This window comes from Hemicordylus capensis, chromosome 5, assembly GCF_027244095.1.
Source record: "Hemicordylus capensis ecotype Gifberg chromosome 5, rHemCap1.1.pri, whole genome shotgun sequence".
NCBI classification, from domain to species: Eukaryota; Metazoa; Chordata; class Lepidosauria; order Squamata; family Cordylidae; genus Hemicordylus; species Hemicordylus capensis.
Genome location: NC_069661.1, coordinates 98,754,732 through 98,777,439, shown reverse-complemented (window position 1 = coordinate 98,777,439; position 22,708 = coordinate 98,754,732). Strand labels below are relative to the sequence as shown.

General features: G+C 43.7%; 1 protein-coding gene across 2 annotated transcripts in view; it reads right to left on the bottom strand.

Annotated features, from left to right (window-relative positions):
- NFXL1 (nuclear transcription factor, X-box binding like 1) overlaps nt 1–22,708 on the bottom strand; it is a 114,188-nt gene that overhangs the window by 44,382 nt on the left and 47,098 nt on the right. For both annotated transcript variants that reach the window (XM_053254373.1, XM_053254371.1), the window contains exons 14-15: nt 22,537–22,628; nt 19,997–20,018 (exon numbers count right to left, since the gene is read on the bottom strand). In XM_053254373.1, the coding sequence (XP_053110348.1) occupies nt 19,997–20,018; nt 22,537–22,628 (114 nt within the window). The remainder of the gene's footprint in view (nt 1–19,996; nt 20,019–22,536; nt 22,629–22,708) is intronic.

Sequence of the window (22,708 nt, the reverse complement as noted above, 5' to 3'; positions counted from 1 at the left end):
TGCAATATATAACTGCATGTTTCTTTCAGCAAAAAGCATGAAACTGCCACTGAAAGTTGAAAACAACTTGTAGTAGGAATGCCTCAGGATTTCAGTCAAACTTAAAAAAAAAATCAGAAGCGGGCAATAACGTAGAAAAATTAAGAATTACAGAAATGTTAGGAAAAATCAAAAGACTACCCTGTTTCCCCGAAAGTAAGACCTAGCAATAATTTCTGATGTACCGCTAATTGCCCTAGTGCATTTTGGGGGGCTAAAATTAATATAAGACACTGTCTTATTTTTGGGGAAACACGGGGTATAAGCTTTATACTCAAAAATTTGAGTTTACCAAGGAAAGTAAATTGTCAAGTATAGTTTCACACTTGAAATAGCAATTCACTGCCTACATTCCCAAACACTGAGATGTGACTATTTGTCCAAAGTTGAGTTCAACAGTTTGAATGTGGAAGATATGAATTTGAACTAATGCAGTACTAAACATGGGATAGCCACAAAAACAGCTTAAAGTCTGTCAGATTAGCATTACTGTCAAATACTAGAGCAAAAACTGTTTTTTATGGCTGATATGAAGCTATCATCAAAAGAAGCATCCCCACATCTCTTCTTCTGACCCCTATGATCTTTAACAGTGCAAAACTACAAACTTAAGGTCATGTTTCCCCACTCCATTCACTGCCACTTGTGAGAGCAGGAAATATCAAAGCAAATGCACATTTAACTTTACTAAAAGTTACCAGGAAAAGGAAGAGGAGATACAAGGCTGCTGCTTTCAACATCAGTCATTGCTGACTGTAACAAATTAATATGAAAATAAAAGGGAACCAAAACACTGGAACATGAAGTCAGGCATTTAGAATTAAAACATCACTTGTAATAGCTTTGCAGCTAGAACAACAGAAGTTTGACTATGTAACCAGCATGCAGCAAGAATAATCCCATTATAATGAGAAAACAGTATCTAAAATTTCTACTGAATGACTGACATTTGCTCTGTCAACAAATCTGTTATGGCTTGAGTTAATGATATTTCAGGCTGATATTCCAGCGCAAGGGTTAAGGAATGGGAAATAAATCAAAGCAAACCGGACAGAATGGACTGGTTCAGACATCACACAGAAAAACAGTTGCTCACCTGTAACTTATGATGCAATAGTGATCCGTTGACATCCATAAGAATGGGTACTGCACCTGCGCAGAATCCTCACAGTGGAATGCCGCAGCCCCTCAAGGCAACTGAGCCCTGTCTCCACACCTACAGTGTACTATTTAAAGACAGGCTGGGCAACATGTTCTTCAGTTCTTGGACGACCGCCAAGAGGACGATCATCCTTTGCTGGTGATTTCACTATTGGAATCCAATTGCATGCACACTCTTTACGCTCATAGCAAAAAACACTACTGCAGCAGGGTGGTTTGGGAGGGTCTTATGGCTGGGCTCTTTGGAGGAAAAGCAGGATATAAAATGTAAGTAAGTAAGTAAATAAATAAATAAAGGTGAGCAACCTGTTTAGCTGAATCATGATCCGTTGAGATCCATAAGAATGAGTATTTAACTAGCTCCCCTTGGAGGAGCGTGCAGTAGTAGCTATTGTAACACCTGTTTTAAAATACTCCTACCAAAATTAGCCTCTGCTGCTGAGTGCAAGTCTATGGCATAACATTTGATGAATGGTAACTCTGTGGACCATGTTGTAGCTTTGCAAATGTCCGTAAAAGTCACACCGGATAAGTGTGCAGCAGACGAGGCATAGGCACCAGTGGAGTGGGCCTTGATAGCCTCGGGTGGTGGATCGACGTTCTGTGCTTTATAAGCCAGTAAAATGAGTTCCACTAGACAGGACATTCTTGGTCTCGAGATGCGAGTGAATTGCACACTCTAAAGGCATTGAAGGGTTCCTGAAGAATGTAGGAAGGATGATATCTTGGTTATGGTGGAAGTATGACATCACCTTGGGCAAGAAGTCTGGATCCATACACATCAGCACCTTGTCAGAATAAATCCTGGTGTATGGCGAGTCTATCCGCAAAGCTGCCAATTCACCAACGCATTTTGCAGTCGTTATGGCAATTAGGAAGGCCGTTTTTCATGTCACTAATTTGATGGAAGAAGAATTTAGTGGCTTGAATGGGCTTTGTTCCATTGTTCCACCAGAGTTCAAATAGGTGGATACAAGTTCATGAGGCCTTTTAGGAAAGCCTTGCTATAAGGGTGCAAGAATAGTGTCTTGCCATCACAGCCCAGATGTTTAGATGAGAGCGCTGCTAGACAAACTTTTAGTGAAACATTAGCTAAACCCTGAGATTTCAAGGTAGTTAAATAGAGAACATCTTTGATTGTAGCCTGCCATGGCTGGAAACCTTTGGTACACGCAGTGGCGTACCGGGGGGAAACGGTGCCCATGGCAAGCTATGGCCCTGAGATGGCGCGCCCCCCCCCCCCCCCACATACCTGGCCCGGCACAGCGGCCGGCGATTCAGCAGTGGCGGGGTGGCGGCGATTCGGTGGCGGCGTGTTGCAAGTGGCGGCGGCGGCGGGTCGCCCGCCGAGTGCGACGCTGGCTGGTGTAGTGGCTGGTGGCATCCCATGTCCTGTGTAGCGGCAGTGCGGAGTGCAGGCAGCAACGCCGAGCTGAGCGGCCCGGCGTCGGCGTCCCAACTGCGCAGGCGCGCCTGGTGGGGGGGGCGCCTGCGCAGTTGGAAAGTGACGCCAGGTCGCTTGGCTCGGGGTCGCTGCCTGCAATCCGCGCCGCTGCTACACAGGACATGGGATGCCGCCAGCCACCACACCAGCCATCGCCGCACTCGGCGGACGACCTGCCGCCACTCGGCAGGCGACCCGCTGCCGAATTGCCGCCACACGCACGCCGCCACACTTGGCGGGCGATCTGGGGGGCAGCGGGGGGAAAGCCACTTTTTGGCACCCCCCACATGACCCACCGGGTGGCGCCCGGGGCACGTGCCCCCCCAGCCCCCCCTATAGTTACGCTACTGGGTACGCGCATAGGTCTTGAAACACAGCCATTACCCCAAGTATTTTAATTACCCTGGGGAGGAGACCCCCCCAAGGGAGAAGAAGCTATGGTAGCACCAGCAGCATCCCAGTGGTTGTGGAGTAGTAGACAACCACAGCAAGGGCAGGCCCGCTGGGTGCTTCTGTACTTTCCAACAGCCTGTCTGCACTGTGCAAAGGAAAACCTTTAAACCTTCTGTACACTGCCGATAATTCAATATTGGGTGGTATATAGATTCAAAAAACAAACAAACAAACAAATAGAAGTTATCATGGACAGCATGCTGGAATTGAAGCCCCAAATGGTCAGTAGAGAACGGGCTATAGTGGGGTCCAGTCCAATACTTCTATCCTCACTCTCAACTTCGACATTGTTGGTTGGTGCCAGCAGCTGGCATCAAGGGATTACATGCCACAATATCAACAACACTGGTGTATTTAAGGTGGATGGTGGAGCTTGACCGGCATCAGGAAATGTCGGAATCCGAGTCTTCTAGGTCAAGGGCACATCATGTTGATCTGTCTGCATCGATGGGGCAGAAGACTGAGTTCAAGTTGGAGCCGGTGATAGTGATCTTGTCCTCAATGTCAAAACCCTTGGCATCAACCGGTCAGTTGGTCTAGAGAGCCTTCCTTGATCTTGGAGTCTTCAAGTGCTCCGCATCAACACCCTGTGCCCTCAATGTTGAGGTTCTTGGTGTTAACAGCTGTTCGATGTTGAGCGTTGGCCTTGACCTTAGGATCTTTTGAGCATTCAACATCAATGTCTTGTAGACCAGGTGGCGAGGGAGTCCGAACCCCCATCAGATCAATTGCCTTAGCTTTCTTACGTTTCAGAGCCGAAGTGGAATTCTCCATCAACGACCATTTTGCTTTGGACTTTGAATGTCCAGTAGAAACACTCCCATGTGAAGTATCAGGAGGCTTAGGGCTCTTGAAGGTTTTCAATGTCAAAGACGATGCTGAGGATTGTTTAGATGGATCAGCCTTCTGTGTTGATGTCAAGCCTGATCTCAATGTCAAAGGACTCAATACCTCATCATATATCACAGCATGCAGCCCAAGAGCCCAATTTTTCTGCATCTGCTTCAGAAAAGACAAACAAATCTTACACGAAGACACATTAGGCCCTTCACCTAGGCAAATATGGAACCAATCATGGAGGCCTTTCGAGGGAGATTTGGTGTTACAGCCCACACACCTCTTGAAGGTCTTTTTCCCCATCAACCATAATCCTTAGCCACTGTCTTATTCTGTTCTGAAGTCAGTAGCACTGCCATGGTATTCAAGCCAATCCAAGGTGAATAACCGAAAAAATACAGTCTAAAAAAAAAATTGATTGTGAACTCAGAAGAAGAACTTCACTGATGAGGAGCGACAGCATGAGGTCTGTTTGCTGCAGAGGTTGGAAAACAAATGAAAAACATGGTGTCCGGCCCACCTTTAAATCACACTGTAGGCATGGAGGCGGGGCTCGGTCGCCTCAAGGAGCTGCAGTACTCCACCATGAGGATCCTGCGCAGGTGCAGTACCCATCCTTATGGATCTCAACAGATCACGATCCAGATTCTTAGTTAAAGCCACGCTCTGTCCAACATCTTTGCTCCTCAGGAGCACGAATTCCCCAGCCCGCACCCACTCCTATTAAAATTAACTAAGATTGGTCTTTACATCCGAACCCACCAATCTCGCTTTATTCTAGCCTACTTATTTCAAATAAACTGAAATCTGTACCAATGTTTGGAGTTAATTACATATCTCGGTTTATTTGAATAAATTGGTGGGTTCAGACATTACAATCGGTCTTCGTTTATTTTCACATAGATGGAAAGTGAATGCTTCCATGGGGATGGAAGGGAGAATGCACATTCTCGCGGCTCAGAGATGTAGTGCAGTCTGGCTTTAACCAAGGTTCCACATGATGTCTGAACCAGCCCAATGTTATGAGAACATATTAAAAGCAAGCATCTTTTTGTCAAATCCAGTTAAAGAGAAGTTTGCTATAATAAAAATACAGCACCTACATGTGTACCAAGAAGGAAGTAAGGGGGAAAGACAAGAGAGAAAGGGGAGAGAAAAACAAGTGTAGGCAAAGAGACAGGGTGTTTAACAATATTTATATACTACTTTTCAACAAAAAAACCTTCTCAAATCAGTTACATAGCACAAGGAATGAGAAAGTGGTTTAACGGAAATGTTTAAAATATGGAAGTGTTTAAAAAGGGGCTCACAGTCCAACACAAGGAGAAGAACACTATGCTGGGATGAAGAGGAACAGTTGCCCCACCCCCCCAAATACATGAGAGCCATCACATTTAAAAGTGTGTTCAAAAAACTGTGCTTATTTGCACAGTTAACAAGGATACACACTTTTTTTTTTACACAATGCTTAAAAACAGATGGAGAAAAGAATATGGATACTGGGTGGAAAGTGTTCTATAAAGAGGAAACTTAAGAAAAAGGGTGAAGGCAAATGACAGAGACTCCCTATTTAGTTGATAGGAATGTGTCAGAACAACCAAAGTATAGATGAGGTCAGAGAGAAGGGGTAGGGGAAACATGCAAATGAATATAATTACTTGTGGGGATGGGGGAGCAGAGGTTTAAAAATGAAAGCACAAGAAAGCAAGTGGGGAGAGCGCAACAAAGAAAATATTTATCAAAGCAAGGAGCAGAACAGAACAAGAAAAGCAACAGAAAGGAGAATAGATACAAAGCGATGGAGATAAGGAGTTAGAAACTAGAAAGAAGCAGATTACTATTAACACTTTTAATGTTCTTTTCTGGTCTTGATAACGGCAGAGACAGGGAAGAAGTTTAGAACTACTTGAGATCAACAAGAAAGTGAAAAAACTATAATATAAAGATTTGTGGATCTGTGGAAAAGCACAGATTGTAACTGAATTGAGACTGAAGACCACATGTTTTCTTAGATTTAAATTTTCTTGGCTGTAGTGATAATTTAACTACAATCCACAAAGTTCAGAACCAGAATTACATACTTTCAGGATTGTGCAAAAGCAGCTCTATACAAATAATTTCTTATGTAAATCTAATACATTTCTATTAGAATAACTGACATAAAGATGAGGCAACTACAGCTACGTAAGCCATATTAAAGTTTTTCAAAAACATCATAAGAAGTTTCTTGCTGAAGTTTGGACTGAGATATGAAAGGCCACACTGTGCCAACTAACGTAATCTGTATTGAATAACCAAGCAGTTAATACTATTTTGAGACCATCTGGCTAAGAATTTTTTCTGCTCATTTCTTCCTTGCAACATGAAGGGATTTTTAAAAAAATACAGGATAAACTTAGAAATAAACATTCTTTAATAAAGTATAAACTTAGAAATAAGTTTTCAATCATCAAACCACCATAAACTGACATATGCATGCTACTGCTATGAGAAATTAGGGTTTCCCTCCTACTAAATCCAAGCTAAAAGCAATCAGAATACCAGCAGAGCACTCTTTCAGGTAGCAGCTGTGAATTTGGTCGTTTCATTACTAGCCTATAATCTTATTATTAAAATTAGGATGCTTTTGTTGAGTTCCTAGAAAACTGAAAATTACTTTTAAAAACTTTATAAACTCCTAGGCAATATGATTTATTTCATGAAAAGTATAATTGTTAGTGTGGTGCATTTACAGATCATAAGAATTTGATAGTAACTTTAATCATGTATTAATACATTCTAAAGTAATCAAATCCTACAGATTAGCAGCATTTATACCACACCACTGTTGGTTCAGTTCAGATGGTTTGCCCTAATAAAACATAATTGAAGTTTGACCATTAGTCTCAATCACAGTTTATGCTATGAAAGAATTGCATTACACAACTAAGGTGGATAGAAGAGCAATCATCTCAAACTGGAACAATTCCTTATGTTTTGTTCAAGAGTCTAGTGAAATAAAGGGGAGTGATCTCTTTATGAACATATGAAACTGCTTAATACAGTCAGATCATTGGTCCATCCAACTCAGTATTCTGTCTGCATGTTCTCCATGTTCTCATAGCTCTATTTCAGTTCCAATACCCAACAACAGTCAAGATAAAAGTATACACCTCCACTTGAAATATCAAGGATTGATCACAAGACCTTCATCCCCAGCATAGTACCTCCAGTGACTGTTGCTAGTGTCTACCTTATGTTTCTTTTAGATTGTGAGCCCTTTGGGGACAGGAATCCATCTTATTTATTAGTTATTTCTCTGTGTAAACCGCCCTGAGCCATTTTTGGAAGGGCGGTATAGAAATCAAATTAACAACAACAACAACAACATGATGTAAAGCAGGTGCTCTTTCACAAAGGTACAAAATAATCTGACAAAGCGAGTAGGTGCCCATCACTTTGGTACTGTATTTTTAAAAATCCTCACTGCAACTTTTTGTGCTTCAATACCAAAACACCATGGAGGGAAGATCCATCTTTATGTTCTTTGCAAACTATGTAGAAAACTTCCCAGTACAATATGTTCTGAGAAAGTGATGCTTCAGAATACAAGCCTGATTTATACATGCACAGAATGAAGTGGTAGAAAGAACAACATCAATTATAACTGTTATAACAGATATAGTATTTTTTAATATTCCCTTACATTAAGAACGCCATGCAAACTAGTACAACGAACAAATGGTCTCCTGATATTGTCACTTTCAAGTATCCCCTCTGTCTGAAGTGTACAGTCCATTCTACCACCTCCGTATTCTACTACTTCATTCCACTGCATGTGTAGACCCAGTCACAGTTAGGGTGAACTTGCTCTTTCTTCCTAGGTTGAGAACAGAACAGTTTCTTTTAGATTGTGAGCCCTTTGGGGGGGACAGGAGACCATTTTATTTATGTGTTTTTCTTTGAAAACCACTTTGTGAACTTTGATTGAAGAGTAGTATATAAATATTCATTGTAGTAGTAGTCGTAGTAGTAGTTCTACAAACAGAGGAACACAACTCTGACCAGAGAATCTCAACCTGTCCAACACACTACACTTTAATGGAAGATAATGCTGCAGAATCAGTTTGGGAACATAAGTAAGACTTTTTTTTTTGTCTTGAAGCTCATACAATTCCTTCACTGTGATGGACCAACACAATTTAAGCCTCTTACAAAATTCACATTAGTATGTTATAAGGACTTGCCTACTGAAACACTCCCAGTCAATTACTTTGTCAGATTTTCTCTAAGAAATCCTTTCAAAGTATATCGCAGGGTTGTATATTACAGCTGCAGCCCTCCAGCTATAGTTGGAGGGCTGCAATTCCCATCATCTCTGTTGCCCACTATGGCTAAGGATGATGGGAGTTCTAGTCCAATTTCAGCTGGAGGGCTGAAATTGCACACCCCTGGTGTATTACATGACTTGTAGAAAGCACAGAGGATGAATGTTTTGCTTGTGGTCTACCCAGTAAGAGAGGGGAAAAAAAGTTTTTTTAAAAGATGTGGACCAGACAACTAAAGTTGCCAAGGCCACGCTGCATTCCTGGGATCATTTCCCTTCAGATTTGAATGAAAACCATGGTTTGAACTGCTACTGGATCAAAAAATTAGATTTTTAAGCAGACTTTTCATTTTCAAGGCAAATCCTCATGGTATGTCCTTATCTGAAATAACATGGTACCTATTTCAATATACTGTCTAATAGTATATAACTGTTACAGATCACTTAAATTCCTAAATTCCTCACACTTTCCTTTGTTCTGCCAGGGTACCTGGACTCAGGGTTAAATGACATAATATTCAATGTATAGATTGGCCTTGTGTGTGTATTGTTACCAGATAAAAGAGGTGTATTTCCTGAGCTCATCTTTGAATTAGCAATTTAGCTGCCAAGGACTCAGGGAGATTAGCACATGGGCGGGGGGGAATCAGGTTGCTCACCTGTAACAGGTGATCTGGTAGTGATCCAGTAACATTCATAAAAGTGGGTTCTGCGCCTGCGCGGAACACTGTGGGTAGAAATCATTAGCTCCTTGCAGCACTGATCAACTGCCCCTGTGCATGTTTCATGCCTGCTCATATTGGTGGTTTGGCGCCCTACAGCTCAGTTTCTTGTTGGCCGCTCCAGTGCAATCGTTCGCTGTACCTTGTGTTGATAGACTATATATTTGCAGTAGCTGTTGCGGGTACAGATGGGGGGGTTTTATGAATGCTACCGGATCACTACCAGATCACCTGTTACATACAGGTAAGCAACTTGTTTATCTGGGTCATGATCCAGTAACACCCATAAAAGTGGGTGACTCACGAGCTTCGTTACTCCTGGAGATGAGAGCAGCCAATTACTGCAAAACGTGCTTGAGTACACGCCTCCCAAAATTTGCTGCCACTGTAGAGCAGAGGTCCACCACATAGGGTTTCACAAACGTCTCTTCCGACGCCCACATTGCACCCATGCATATGTCCTTGAATTTTATTCCTGATAAATGCACTGCAGAAGATGCATACACCCTCGTAGAGTGAACCTTTACAGCTTTAGGATGATTTACCTTTTGCACATCGTATGTGAGGTAGATCGTCTCCACTTTGTCTAGGGACAGGACGTCCCCTATCTTTTTGCTTATAAGTGACCAATAGTCATCTTGTGTTCCTTATTGTGGACGTTTGTTGCAAATAAAAGTACACCATGCATCCAGGCCTGTTCCAGAGATGTTTCTGGGTTTGGGGAAAAGGTGGGTAACACAATATCCTGGTCCATGTGTAAGTCTGAGACAACCTTAGGTCTGAACTTAGGTCTGTTGTAAACCGCCCAGAGACGTAAGTTTTGGGCGGTATAAAAATGTTTTAATAAATAATCAAAATAAATAAAACTATTGAGTCTTGAGTTGTGGTCCAGAGACTTTGTGCCTCCAGTTCAGACATATGAGCTCCCCAACCTGTGAGAGAAGCATCTGTCGTTACTGATACTTCTGGTACTAGAATTTTGAATGGAGTGCCTGCCGGAAGATTTTCCTATTTCGTCCACCATACTAGCAATCTCAGCCCCATATCTGGTAGGTATAAAGTGTGCCAGCGAGTTGGTGTCAACTCCTGACGACCACAAAGCCTTGTGGTTGTCTTTGGTTGAATACAGGATGGTTTACCATTGCCATCTCCTGCTCAGTATGAGATAATGTCCTTTAGCATCTTCCTATATTGCTGCTGCCCGATATAGGTGTTTCCCATAGTCATACCAGCAGAGATTCGAACCGGCAACTTCATGCTTGATAGGCAAGTCATTTCCCCGCTGCGCCCTGGTAGGTGTAGAAGGTGGTTTTGGTTGCCCACATTCGGCTGGAAAGCCGACAAATACCATTGCTGCAGTTTCCGCATCCTCAGTCTCGCATAACAGACTGTGGTGGTACTTGAGGTCATTAGGCCCATCAACACCTGGACTGTGTTTTCTCCTTGTACTGGATGCAACTGAGGAATGTGACTGGGGGAGCAGAAAAGTGGAGATGTTGTGGAGGCAGCAATATCACAAGTAGCGGGCAGAGGTAGATATGGTGGGAGTTGGGCAGGCCGTTACAGAGGGAAACGGTTCAGGTAGTTGAAGCCTGTTCCCTTTTCTGGCTCTTCTCCCAGCCCTGTGGCCCCAGGGAGCTCTGAGAAAACTTCCTCGAGGATTAGGGTGCTGCTGTTGAATGCCAGGACGGTCAACGCAAAAACATCTCTCATCCACTATTTGATTCTGGATGAGCATGCTGACCTGGTATGTGTGATGGAGACCTGGTTGGATGAACTGGGTGGGGTTAGTCTCTCTCAGCAATATCCTCCAGGTTTCCTGATCATGCAGCAGCCCTGCCTTGAGGGTTGGGGAGGGGGCATTGCAGTCATCTATCGAGAGACCTTTCCCATTTCCAGGTGCCCGGTCAGGCAATCTCACAATTTTGAGTGTCTGTCCTTGAGGGTGGGCCTTCGAGATAGGCTGGGGATTCTGCTGGTGTACTGACCACCACACTGCACTTCAGTCTCCCTACCTGAGCTGGCGGGGGTGGTCTTGGAGGTGGCTTTGGGCTCCCCCAAACTTATCGTCTTGGGGGATTTCAATGTCCATGCTGAGGACCCCCTAGTAGGTGCAGCTCAGGATTTCATGGCCTCCATGACAACCATGGGCCTGTCTCAGCTGGTATCGGCCCTACACACATGACAGGACATGCTCTGGATCTGTTTTTTGCCGACCAGGGAATAAATGATCTGGAGGTGGACAAGTTTGAGATAACTCCCTTGTCATGGACAGGTCATGATCTGGTGGGGTTTAGTCTGACTTCTCCGTCTGCGCTCTGCAGATGTGGTGGACTGATTAGAATGGTCTGCCCCTGGAGGCTTTTGGATCCACTTGGTTTCCAGACAGCCCTTGGGGAGCTTCCAATGTCTAGAACTAGTGACCCTGTCGTGGCATTGGTGAATCTCTGGAATGGAGAGATAGCCCGGGCTGTTGACATGGTTGCTCCTAAACGCCCTCTCCGGCTTGGTGGTGTCCGATCTGTTCCTTGGTTTTCCTCAGAGCTTAGGGCAATGAAACAACTCGGGCGACGGCTGGAACGACACTGGAGGAAGAGTCGTGACAAATCCGACCGAACACGGGCTAGAGCCCATTTTAGGGACTACTCTGTGGCAGTGAGGGTGGTGAAGAAAAGTTTTTTCTCTGCCTCCATTGCATCTGCTCAGTGCAGACCAGTGGAGCTGTTTCGTGTAGCAAAGACATTATTGCACACATCCCCCCAGGTAATGGGGGAGGAACCATCTACAGCCCGTTGTGATCACTTTGCATGTCAGATAAAGTCGCTCACATCTGTGCTGACCTAGACTCCATTGTTTTGACAGTTCTGGCAGATGTGCCTTTGGTACCATCTGGTCCTATTGTGTTAGATTCTTTTCAGTTGGTGCAGACTGAGGATGTGGACAAGATTCTGGGCAGTGTGCGGGCAACATGGTGTGCTCTTGACCCTTGCCCTTCATGGCTAATAAAAGCTGCCAGGGAGGTAACAGGCAGATGGTTGGAGGTGATTATTAATGCCTCATTAAGGGAGGACAGGATGCCATCATGCCTCAAGGAGGCGATGGTAAGACCATTATTAAAAAAGCCCTCTTGATCCCTCCAACCCGGACAACTATAGACCTGTCTCCAACCTGCCCTTTTTTGGGCAAAGTGATAGAGTGTGTGGTGGCGTCCCAGCTGCAGAAGGTCTTGGATAATATGGATTATCTGGACCCTTTTCAATCTGGCTTCTGACCCAGATATGGGACTGAGACTGCCTTTGTCACTCTAGTGGATGACCTATGCTGTGAACTAGACAGGGGGAGTGCATCCCTGTTGGTTCTGCTGGACCTCTCAGCAGCGTTCAATATCATCAACCATGGTATCATTTTGGACCGCCTCTCGAGTATGGGAATCGGAAGTATGGTGTGGGAGTGGCTCTGGTCCTTTCTTGTGGGGAGGGTCCAGAAGGTGGTGCTTGGGAACTACTGCTCGGCCCCATAGCTATTGGCCTGTGGGGTCAGTTCGGTTTTGTCCCCCATGCTGTTTAACATCTACATGAAACCGCTGGGAGAGGTCATCAGGGGGTTTGGATTGAGCTGTCAGCAATATGCAGATGACACTCAGAAATATCTCTCGTCACCTGATCCTAGGAAGGCAGTGGATGTCCTGAATTGGGGGCTGGAGGCCGTGATGGGTTGGATGTGGGCTAATAAACTGAGATTGAATCCGGACAAGACGGAGGTAATGTTAGTCAGTAGGAGAGCCAATCAGGATGAGGAGATTTTACCGGTTCTGGATGGGGTTGCACTCCCCTTGAAGGAGCAAGTACGCAGCTTGGGGGTACTACTGGACCCAGCTCTGCTTTTGGAGGCTCAGGTGGAGGCAGTGGCCAGGGGTGCCTTTGCACGGCTTCGGCTAGTGCGCCAGCTGCGTCCCTTTCTTGAGAAGTCAGATCTGGCCACAGTTACCTATGCCTTTGTCACCTCATGGCTGGATTACTGTAATGTGCTCTATGTGGGGGCCCCTTGAAGAATATCCAGAAACTGCAGCTAGTGCAAAATGTGGCAGCCAAGGTTTTGTCTGGAGCTGCCAGGTGGGAGCATATCACTCCCCTTTTGAAAGAGCTGCACTGGTTACTAGTTTGTTTCCGGGTCCAATTCAAGGTGCTGGTTTTGACCTTTAAAGCCCTTAACGGTTTGGACCCGGGATACCTGAGGGACTGCCTGCTCCCAAGGGTTGCTGAACTAAGGTACTTGACACGGTCATCTGAAGGGGATCTGCTCCAGGTGCTGACAATGAAGGAAGCTCGGTTGTCGTGCACACAGGACAGGGACTTCTCTGTTGCTGCCCCCAGACTTTGGAATGCCCTCCCGGTGGCTATTCTCTCCTCAGTTTCCATCATGGCTTTTAGAAAGCATGTGAAGACTTGGCTTTTTACTCGGGCTTTTATGTGATTGTGTCCATTGGTGCTTCTTTATATATTGTATGGTTATTTTTTATGTATGTATTTTTAAAAAATTTAAATTAGATCTGTTTTTATATTTTAGCATAATATTTTAATTGTGTAATTTTTATAGTCCTGTTTTAATTTTTTCTATGTGAACCACCTTGTGATTGTTTTTAATGAAAGGTGGTATATAAATTTAACAATAAAAACAAACAAACAAACAAACTGCAATGCCAACTGGCACCTATGTACTGTATGGTAGTCTATTGGAGGGTGTCAAATGTGACTTTTTCCAATTGATTTGGATGCCCAACGTTCCCAGAAACGTCATCACGCATGTCATTGCCCCCTGCGTGCGTAAATATTGCCACCACCACAGCCATACATTTGGTAAAAACTCTTGGTGCTGTCACCAGACTGAAAGGTAGCACATTGTACTGATACATGTTCTGGCCCACAGTGAATTAGATATTTCCTGTGACTGTCCTGTATGCCGATGTGAAAATATGCATCCTTGAGGTGCAATGATGCAACCCATTCCTCCCCGTGTAGAAGAGACAAAATAGTTTGCAATGTAATCATTCGGAACTTTCTCACTTCGACATACAGGTTCAGCCACTGCTGGTCCATTATTGGGTGAATGCCCCCACCCGTTTGGATATTTGAAAGTACTAGGAGTAGAATCCCCCGTGTCTGGTTGCCCATAGTACAGGACAGATCTCCTATCTATCTATCTATCTATCTATCTATTTATACACTTATAGCCTGCTCTTCCTCTGAGGAGCTCAGAGCAATGGACATGGTTATTTTTATCATCACAACAACCCTGTTAGGTTGGTTATGCTGAGAGATACATGACTGGCTCAGAGTCACCCAGTGACTCCATTTCATGGTTGAATGGGGATTCAAACTCCCGTCTTCCCAGTCCTTGTCCAACACTCTAACTACTAAGCTATGTTTTTCCAAGCAGCACTTCCACATCTTCCATCAAAGCCATCGTCGGTGGTGTGTATTTTACTCCCATGTACTCTGGCAACGTCTTGGACTCAACAGCATAACTGGTTTGGACTAAACCGAAGAACCCACCGGTCTGATGTTATCTGGTGCTATGCTCCTGCATGATTTGCCAAGTCTGATGTTGTGACCACCATTGATATTTCTTGTTGGTGGTAGAAATGTCACAGATGATAGGGACAACATTGCTGTTGGAAAAGAGGGTCTTCTCTCCTCCAATGGTGGTTGTACAGGTGGGCTTGCAATGCAATCAAAGACGACGTTTTTCTTGCTGTGGAGCCTTATTGCGTGCTCCCTGGTTACCTTTTCCCTTCTGGTTGTATGGCTTTTTATTATATCTTTCGAAGGGTCTACGGAATTCCTTCCAGTCGCTTTGGCAGAATGTGTTTTGCCTATGGCCATAAGGTTGGTACCTAGAAACGGTAAAGGTAGCTGCCGTGGACGTAAAGGTCTTTGCCATGTACTTGGTTTTTTCCCCATGTTTCCATGGTGGAATCGGTGTGGACACAGAACAGGCCCTTGTCATCAAATGGCAGGGCCTCAATCTTTTCTTCCATATCTGGTTGTAATGTGGTTGTATGCAGCCATGGATGTCTATATGTAGCAAAATCGCCGATGCTAACGAGCGGGACTGTCTCGGCTAAATGCTTAGCATTACTTAACTGTTGTCGTCGTCTTTGCAACACTTCTGAAAAATTCTTTTGGAACTCCTCTCATGTCACATTATCTTTCTCCTGATAGTGTCCCACAAAGATTGTGTGTACTTAGACAAACGCGCCATATAGTTTGCTTCCTTAATTGTCTGGCATGCAGTAGCATATGTCTTACGTCCCAGGACATCCAATTTCCAGTCCTCCTTGTCAGCTGGCGCGGTATGACACCGCAAACTCTTTGATGAGGATGCACAGTCAATAACTAAGGAATTCGGAGTAGGATGTTTTATTAAGTCACCATTCTCTTTTTCCTGTATCCTGTACAGGATCTCAAGCCTCTTAGAAGCTGGAGTGGATGTGTGTAGCACCTTAGCCGCCTTTGTTATCACAGGAAGAATCGGTAAGTACACCGGTTGAGTCACATTTGACTTCTTCGTAAAATTGCAGACAGGATCATCCAGCTCACTAACCTTTTGTTTCCAGTCGAGACCAAGCACATCCGCCATTTCAGCAATCTGGAGATAAGATTTCATTTCCTCAGTTGTGGATATAGAAGCCCCTGCCAGAACATCACCTTTTGTGTCTGAGTTAAGACCTGTTGATTCCGTATCCAAGGAGTCAGATTTGTAGTCATCCTCTGAGGATGCCAGATCTGCACAACATTCACTAGGCTTCCCCAAAGAGGATGAGAAGGAGTCGGAACTAACACCTTTACTGGCTTGTGATCCCACAGCAGCCTTGGGCGTCTTCTGAGACTGGTTGTGTACCTACCATGCATGCTGATCTGTTTGCATCACATTCTGCACACATCTGTGTCAACATTGAAGTCTTTCATGGTGGCTTTGGAGCCATGCACACGTGCGTTCTGATTTAGATGGGACACTCTTATAGTCTGCTGTTCAACTGATGCTGGAACAGAGGTTTGCACAGCAGCATCCTGATTCACCACCCTCAGGGATGACATCTGGGTTGCAGTCTGTACTGTATCCTGACTCATAATCCTTGGAGGCGTCATTTGCGTTTCAGTAACAACCCTCTAAACCTGAGTTTCAGTAACTACCCTCCAGGGTGTCATCTGCATTGCCACCTGTAATAGTTCCATTTGCATCCTATGTGCCTTCCACTTTTTAAATTCTACATAATCATTGGGACAAACTGGGGTGGAATTTGTAGACACGTCACCCCATCTTCCCACAGGTAACAGGCCTGCCATCGATGCCCTAGACTGGAACCGGGGTCATGGAAGGAATCTTTGGTATTTCAGATAAGTCCTCTTCCTTCGAGACACTGCCTCCAGAAACCTCGAAACATTGATGCTGAAGGAGTGCTTTCCCCCAATACCAACATCAAAAGGATACTCTGGGATGTTTCGGGATCGAAGATAGCCTCAGTGTTGTCATCGGCGTCAGCATTGATGTAGAACACTACAAGCACTTGGCTCTTCTGTCTCAACATCGACACAGACATTGTAGTTCTCGTAGGTGCCACGGTATAGGTGCTGTGACTAAGACACCGCTCAACGTCAAGGTGTAGAGTCCAACAAAATGGGAATCCTTCCCCGTTAGGGCATCAATTTCTATGGCGAGAGGTTTGTCAGGCATTGTAATGGTGACAGATTTGCCGGACATTGTAACCCAGACGGAAAAGGGGTTGTAGTGCTGAGTGGCGACAAACACCCCTCTTTCCAATGGCACTTCTTCCTATGTTTCTTAGGGGGTGGAGAGCCCGACTTATCCTCTCACCTCCGTTTCTTTTCCTCCCAGTGGAGAGATGAGCAACTCTCAGGCACTTGCCTGAGGCACTTTAAACGGTGAGCCTGTTGATGTTGATGATCCAGGCATCGGGGATTTAGAATGCATTTGTACTGCAGTCCCCGATGCCAATATCAATATTGCAGCCATTGATACCAGAGATTTCAAATTCTCCCTGCAGTCAGCTTCCTCTAGCAAAGCCACCTTCAAACGCACAGCCCTGTTTTTCAAAGTTTGGCTAGAGAACGAGCTGTAAACCAAGCTTGCAGGGGCATTATGCCCATCTCCCAGACACAGGAGACAATGGTTGTAGCCCTCCATTGAGGGGAGCTTCCCTCCGCAGCGCACACACCTCTTAAAGATGGCTTTCTCTCTAGGTTTGGGGCTCTTAAAAGAGCCCCAAGTATCATCAAGTCAAACAATCTGTGGTCATACACTTTCCTAACACTTTGCTGAGGTACCATCGTCCGTAAAACCAAGAATAATCCAACCAGTCCAAGTCAAACATACTTTCCTAGGGTAGTCTGTAAAGAACATCCAATCCAATCCAAGTCAAGTCCAAATATCCAACAATAAAACACTTTCTGAGGAGCCGAGATCACTGAAGAACAGAGCGCATTGGCAGTCAGAAAGAAACTGAGCTGTGAGGCACCAAACTGCCGATATGAGCAGGCACAAAGCACGTGCAGAGCTGGTTGATTGGTGCCGCAAGAAACTAATGATTTCTACTCGAAATGTTCCACGCAGGTGCAGAACCCACTTTTATGGATGTTACTGGATCACAACCTAGATTTCGAAGTATCTAATCTATCTACCTCAAGGCATCCTGCTCTTTAGATAGTCAGCCCAGCAAGTCTTTATTCACACACTTCCAGCGCATTTAAATAGCTTCTTCCTGCCATTGTTGAGTAAGATCCACTCCGCAAGATTAAGTTCAAATAGCAATACACTCCTTTGTCTTTCATGGAATCTGCCACCTTCAGGGTGTACAGAATGGCTGCATCAGGGTATGTTAGAAGGTATATTTGCTCCCAGTCAAAGCACATGGGCAGTAAGAGTCCTGAACTCACCATCTCAGAACCTCCTTGGTTTTACCAGCCACAGACTCTCAAAACACTTTTGTGTTTTTGCTCCTCGCCCTTATCTCCCCACCCTGCACACACACCTCTCTACTCGTTTCCCGCGAGGAGATCTGCAAGTTCAGAAAATGCACCACCAGATCAAGGATAGGTAAACTAACCTCTGGCCTCTCTCTCCAAAGTCTCTTCACCCCTCTTTCTTGTTTCAGCCTCCCCTCTTCCAAGTACTTTCCATGGCAAGCCTTAAGCTAGGCTCTAGTCTAAGCACTTTAGCCAAACCAACCAATCTCTAATTAGGATTTCAAGCTAAATTATCGCCAGCTATATTCTTGCTTAGAATATATTAGTTAAGATGTATTGCCCTGCCTAACTAAACTCTTGCATTCTGTACCCCCATTTACCCTAAATAAAGCTGTTGTACTGCATCCCTGCTGATCTTTTCCAATCATCAAACTTGCCCAAATTTGATACTGGTACCTAACTGCTCCCTCCAGCCAAGCTAATTCTCCACGCTAAGCCAAAAGCATAACTGGAGTGTCTATCCAGCACTCCAGAGCAGTTCTGGTAAAAGTATTTGTTTGTTTTTAAAACATAATAGCAGTTTGGGGAGCAGGGATGCAGAATCAGGAACATGGGGAAGGGATATTTAACTCTTTCCTCTCACATAATGGTCCCACCAAGACTCTGACCCCCACCCTGACACTGCTGTTTGCCTCAGGAGCAAGCACCACGAGCACCACTGGCACCAATGGCAGCCTTCCTCCACATGACAAATACTTGTTGGGACCACAGTACAAGGCGAAAGGGTTGAATACTCACCGCATGCCACAGGTTTCAATCCTGAGTGCTCACCTAGCTGTAACACCCACATACACACAGGGCCAACTACACATAGTCTGGCCTTCAATCTTACATTCATGAATAATGGCTTGATTAATTTGACCAGGTTATATTATGTAGCAGCCAATAATCAAATGTAATAAAAGTGATATAAAATTGATATATAATAGAACATCTCCAGAACAAAGGCTGGTTATGTTTGCCATCAGCTGTTAAATATAAGGACTCCAAGTCCAATTTAAAAGGATGATTTTTTACTGTTAGCTTCCAAAGCAAATAAAAGTATACAACAGCAGAAGCTATTATATTCAGTGAATGCAATTGCTTGAGACAGTTTTTATAGAGGTTTGAGATACTACAGAACAAGTAATGGCTCTAGTCAAACACAACCTCTTTAAAGAAATATATTTCCCCTCCAAAGTATTTTTGAAATGCATTTATTGTGCTTAGATCCTCACATTATTTTTCCTGTATAAAACATCATAAATACATCCAGATCCCCAGGGTTTTGTACTTTCCCACACAACTACATTATGATTGCTTAATTTAAGACAGGGGCCATACTTGTTTCCATGTACATTACAGAAAATTAAAAGAAACTTCAGACAAAAACGCGTATATCCTCATTGTGTACTGTTCAGCTGCAAGTCATAAGATCTACTGCATTACAGTTTGAGAGCTCTCATATTCTTAGGATTCTACTTCAGGCATTGCACTTGCCTAAGCGACAGTTAATATGAATTTACAAAACATAATCTGCAGATGTTCTTAGAACAGCCACAAAATTTATCAAGCCAGCAATATAAACTGCACCAGAAAAAATCATTCAAACATTTCTAAACAATTTGGAAAAGACATAAAATAGTAAGCTCTATAAAATCAAAGCTCAACCTAAATCATCCTAGTAAACACTAACAGGAGAGCATTTTACCAGCATTCCACATTGCTTGAAATGCAATGTCAAAAGTTTAAAGTTTCATAAGATTAATTAGAAGGTTATTCTTATAAATGTCCTAAAACAATTCTGTAATATTCTCCTAATGGAAATGCCAGCAAATCTCAAGTGAAAAACAATGTGTAGGTTTCAGCCAAAAGGCAAAATACTCACAGTTGCAAGTAAACCTCACGCCAGATCAATTAAATGCTAAGGTTTCATTTTTAGACCTCTTATTAAAATCAAATTATACATGCTTCAGATTTACTCCAAAGGATGACAGCTATTACGACTCACCTCATGTTTTCCAAGGCATTGCCTGCAAATACACAAGAGGAGGAAAGGTCAATTTGAATATTATTCCCTAAAGTTCAGCAGTCAACACAAGCTGACAAGATCATGATAGTCACAGTGTGCTCCAACTAAAACTATAAGATTCACAGTGCAACTGTATGCATATCTATTCAAACGTCAGTCCTACTGAGTTCAATGGGACTTGCTCCCAGGTAAGTATGAATAGCATTGTAGCTTTATTTTATTTATTTATTTTTACATTTATATCCCGCTCTTCCTCCAAGGAGCCCAGAACGGTGTACTACATACTTGAGTTTCTCCTCACAACAACCCTGTGAAGTAGGTTAGGCTGAGAGAGAAGTGACCGGCCCAGAGTCACCCAACTAGTATCATGGCTGAATGGGGATTTGAACTCAGGTCTCCCCGGTCCTAGTCCAGCACTCTAACCACTATACCATGCTGGCTTTAGGAAAGTAGGAAGCTGCCGTCTACTAAGTCTTGACCATTGGTCTATCTAGTTCAGTATTGTCTACACAGACTGGCAGTGACTTCTCCAAGACTGCAGGCAGGAATCTCTCTCAGCCCTATCTTGGAGATGCCAGGGAGAGAACTTGAAACCTTCTGTTCTTCCCAGAGTGGCTCCATCCCCTGCAGGGAATATCTTATAGTGCTCACACTTCTAGTCTTCCATTCATATGCAACCAGGGCAGATCCTGCTTAGCTAGGGGGACAAGTCATGCTTGCTACCACAAGACCAGCTCTCTTCTCACATTCTTTAATTTACTTAAAATTGGCAGGTTAATAAACTAAAGCTTGGCTAACTAAAAATGGCACATTGGGGAGAGATCAGTCCTTATCTTACTGTGTCCTGATGACATAACTGGGATCACAAAGGTATCCAATTCAACTTGTCACTGGAACCAGTGAAGATATTCTACAGATTTGCAGGCAAATAGTGCAGTTTTCCAGGTTCCATTATAAGCATAACCACTGGCTAGGTAGATGGGTTTTGCTCTATCACTGCTTGTGATTCGCTGAACAAGTGCTTCTATATTAGACTCAAGCCACTATGCTAGACTATGGATCTCTGCCTTTGTCCCCAAAACTGCTTTAGCCATTTTAATTTATCTGATTTTTATCTAAGCAACAGGACTGTGCAAGTTGGAAGAATATGAATCCCACATTGTACTTCCTGCCCTCCACTGTGAGGAGGCAGCTGATCGCAGGGCAATTGCCCAAGATAGTACAGTGCCGGGGCGGGGGGGGGATCTTTTAATGCCAATCCAGTACTGGCATGGGGTGGCTGGGGAGAATCTCGAGAGAGTCCAGTGTGGCAGGGAGTGACACGGGGTGGCTGGGAAAAACGCCTAGACCTTTTCCTATAGGAGGGGAGGGACTTTCTTGGGAAGAACTACAGCCCCCAGGCACCCTTGCTCTCATTTTCAGGCTCCCCTGCATCACTCTTACCCTGACCCCCCGCCCCCGGTCATCCCTGAGATTCTTCGCAGCCACTCAGCTTTGCCCGTGCAAGGGCTGGGTCAGCATTTAAACAACTCCCATCAGCATATTACTGGGGCAACATCTCCGTGATTGGCTGCCTCCTCACAGTGGGGGCCAGGAATTCCAGTGTGAGCTTCTGATTCTTCTGACTTGCACAGTCCTACGAAGCAAAATCTTACTTGCACAATCCTTCTAATAGGTTCTCTTTCAATCAAAATGTAATCAAATTTCAGCAATACATGTTCCAGTGTACTGGAAATAGCAAAACTGAAGAGCCACACCACTCACACACATTGAAATATTACATAGTAAAGTATAATTACTCTAGAGATTGCTGGAAGTGTAAGAGCAATATGGGGACATTTTATCATATGTGGTGGATGTGTAGTAAAGTGCAACAATTCTGGAAAAAAGTTCACCGTATGATGCAAGAAATTTTAAACATAAAATTTCCCTTATTCACCAGAGGGTGTTTTTTGTTTTGTTTTGTTTTGTTTGTTAAATAGACTAAATCTTATACTCCTACTAAATATATGGAGTTGTCTTTATATGTGATTACTGCAGCTAGGATTCTATATGCTGCCAATTGGAGACTATAGATAATCCTGGTTTTAGATGAGTGGCTATTAAAGCTATGGGAATATGCCTCTATGGCCAAGATGACTGCTTATTTACGGAACACTTGAATGTTTCTATTGAAACATCTGCTTTAATCTGGGAACCTTTTATAATTTAGCACAGGGTCAATACCCACATCCAAGATTTGGTTTTTATTTTAGAACAGATGGTTAATTAAAGCATTATTACTGGGGGGTTTTATATAATACTTGGTATAAGGGTGGTCTTATGGAGGGTTGTTGAATTCCCAATTTATGTATATAATTATGAGATGTTCAAGAGATGTTAATGAACGAAAACTATGAAATTACTTTTATCTTTTTTCTTTTTATGTTCTTTTTCTATTTTTGTAATCTTTTGGGAAAAACAGTATGATTTTTTTAAAAAAAGAAATATTACATTTCAAAGAGTACTTTCATACTCACGTTGGAATAGGAACTTGACATGGAGGGCAAGGCAATGCTGTTTGAATAAAAGCAGGCTCAGCCGACTGTTCCCAGGGACCTGCAGGCTGATGCTAGGTGGAAAGAAATGTTTTTGCATAAGCTGTTATACAGCACATATTATGCATATTGCTCAACAAATCATGCCTAAGAA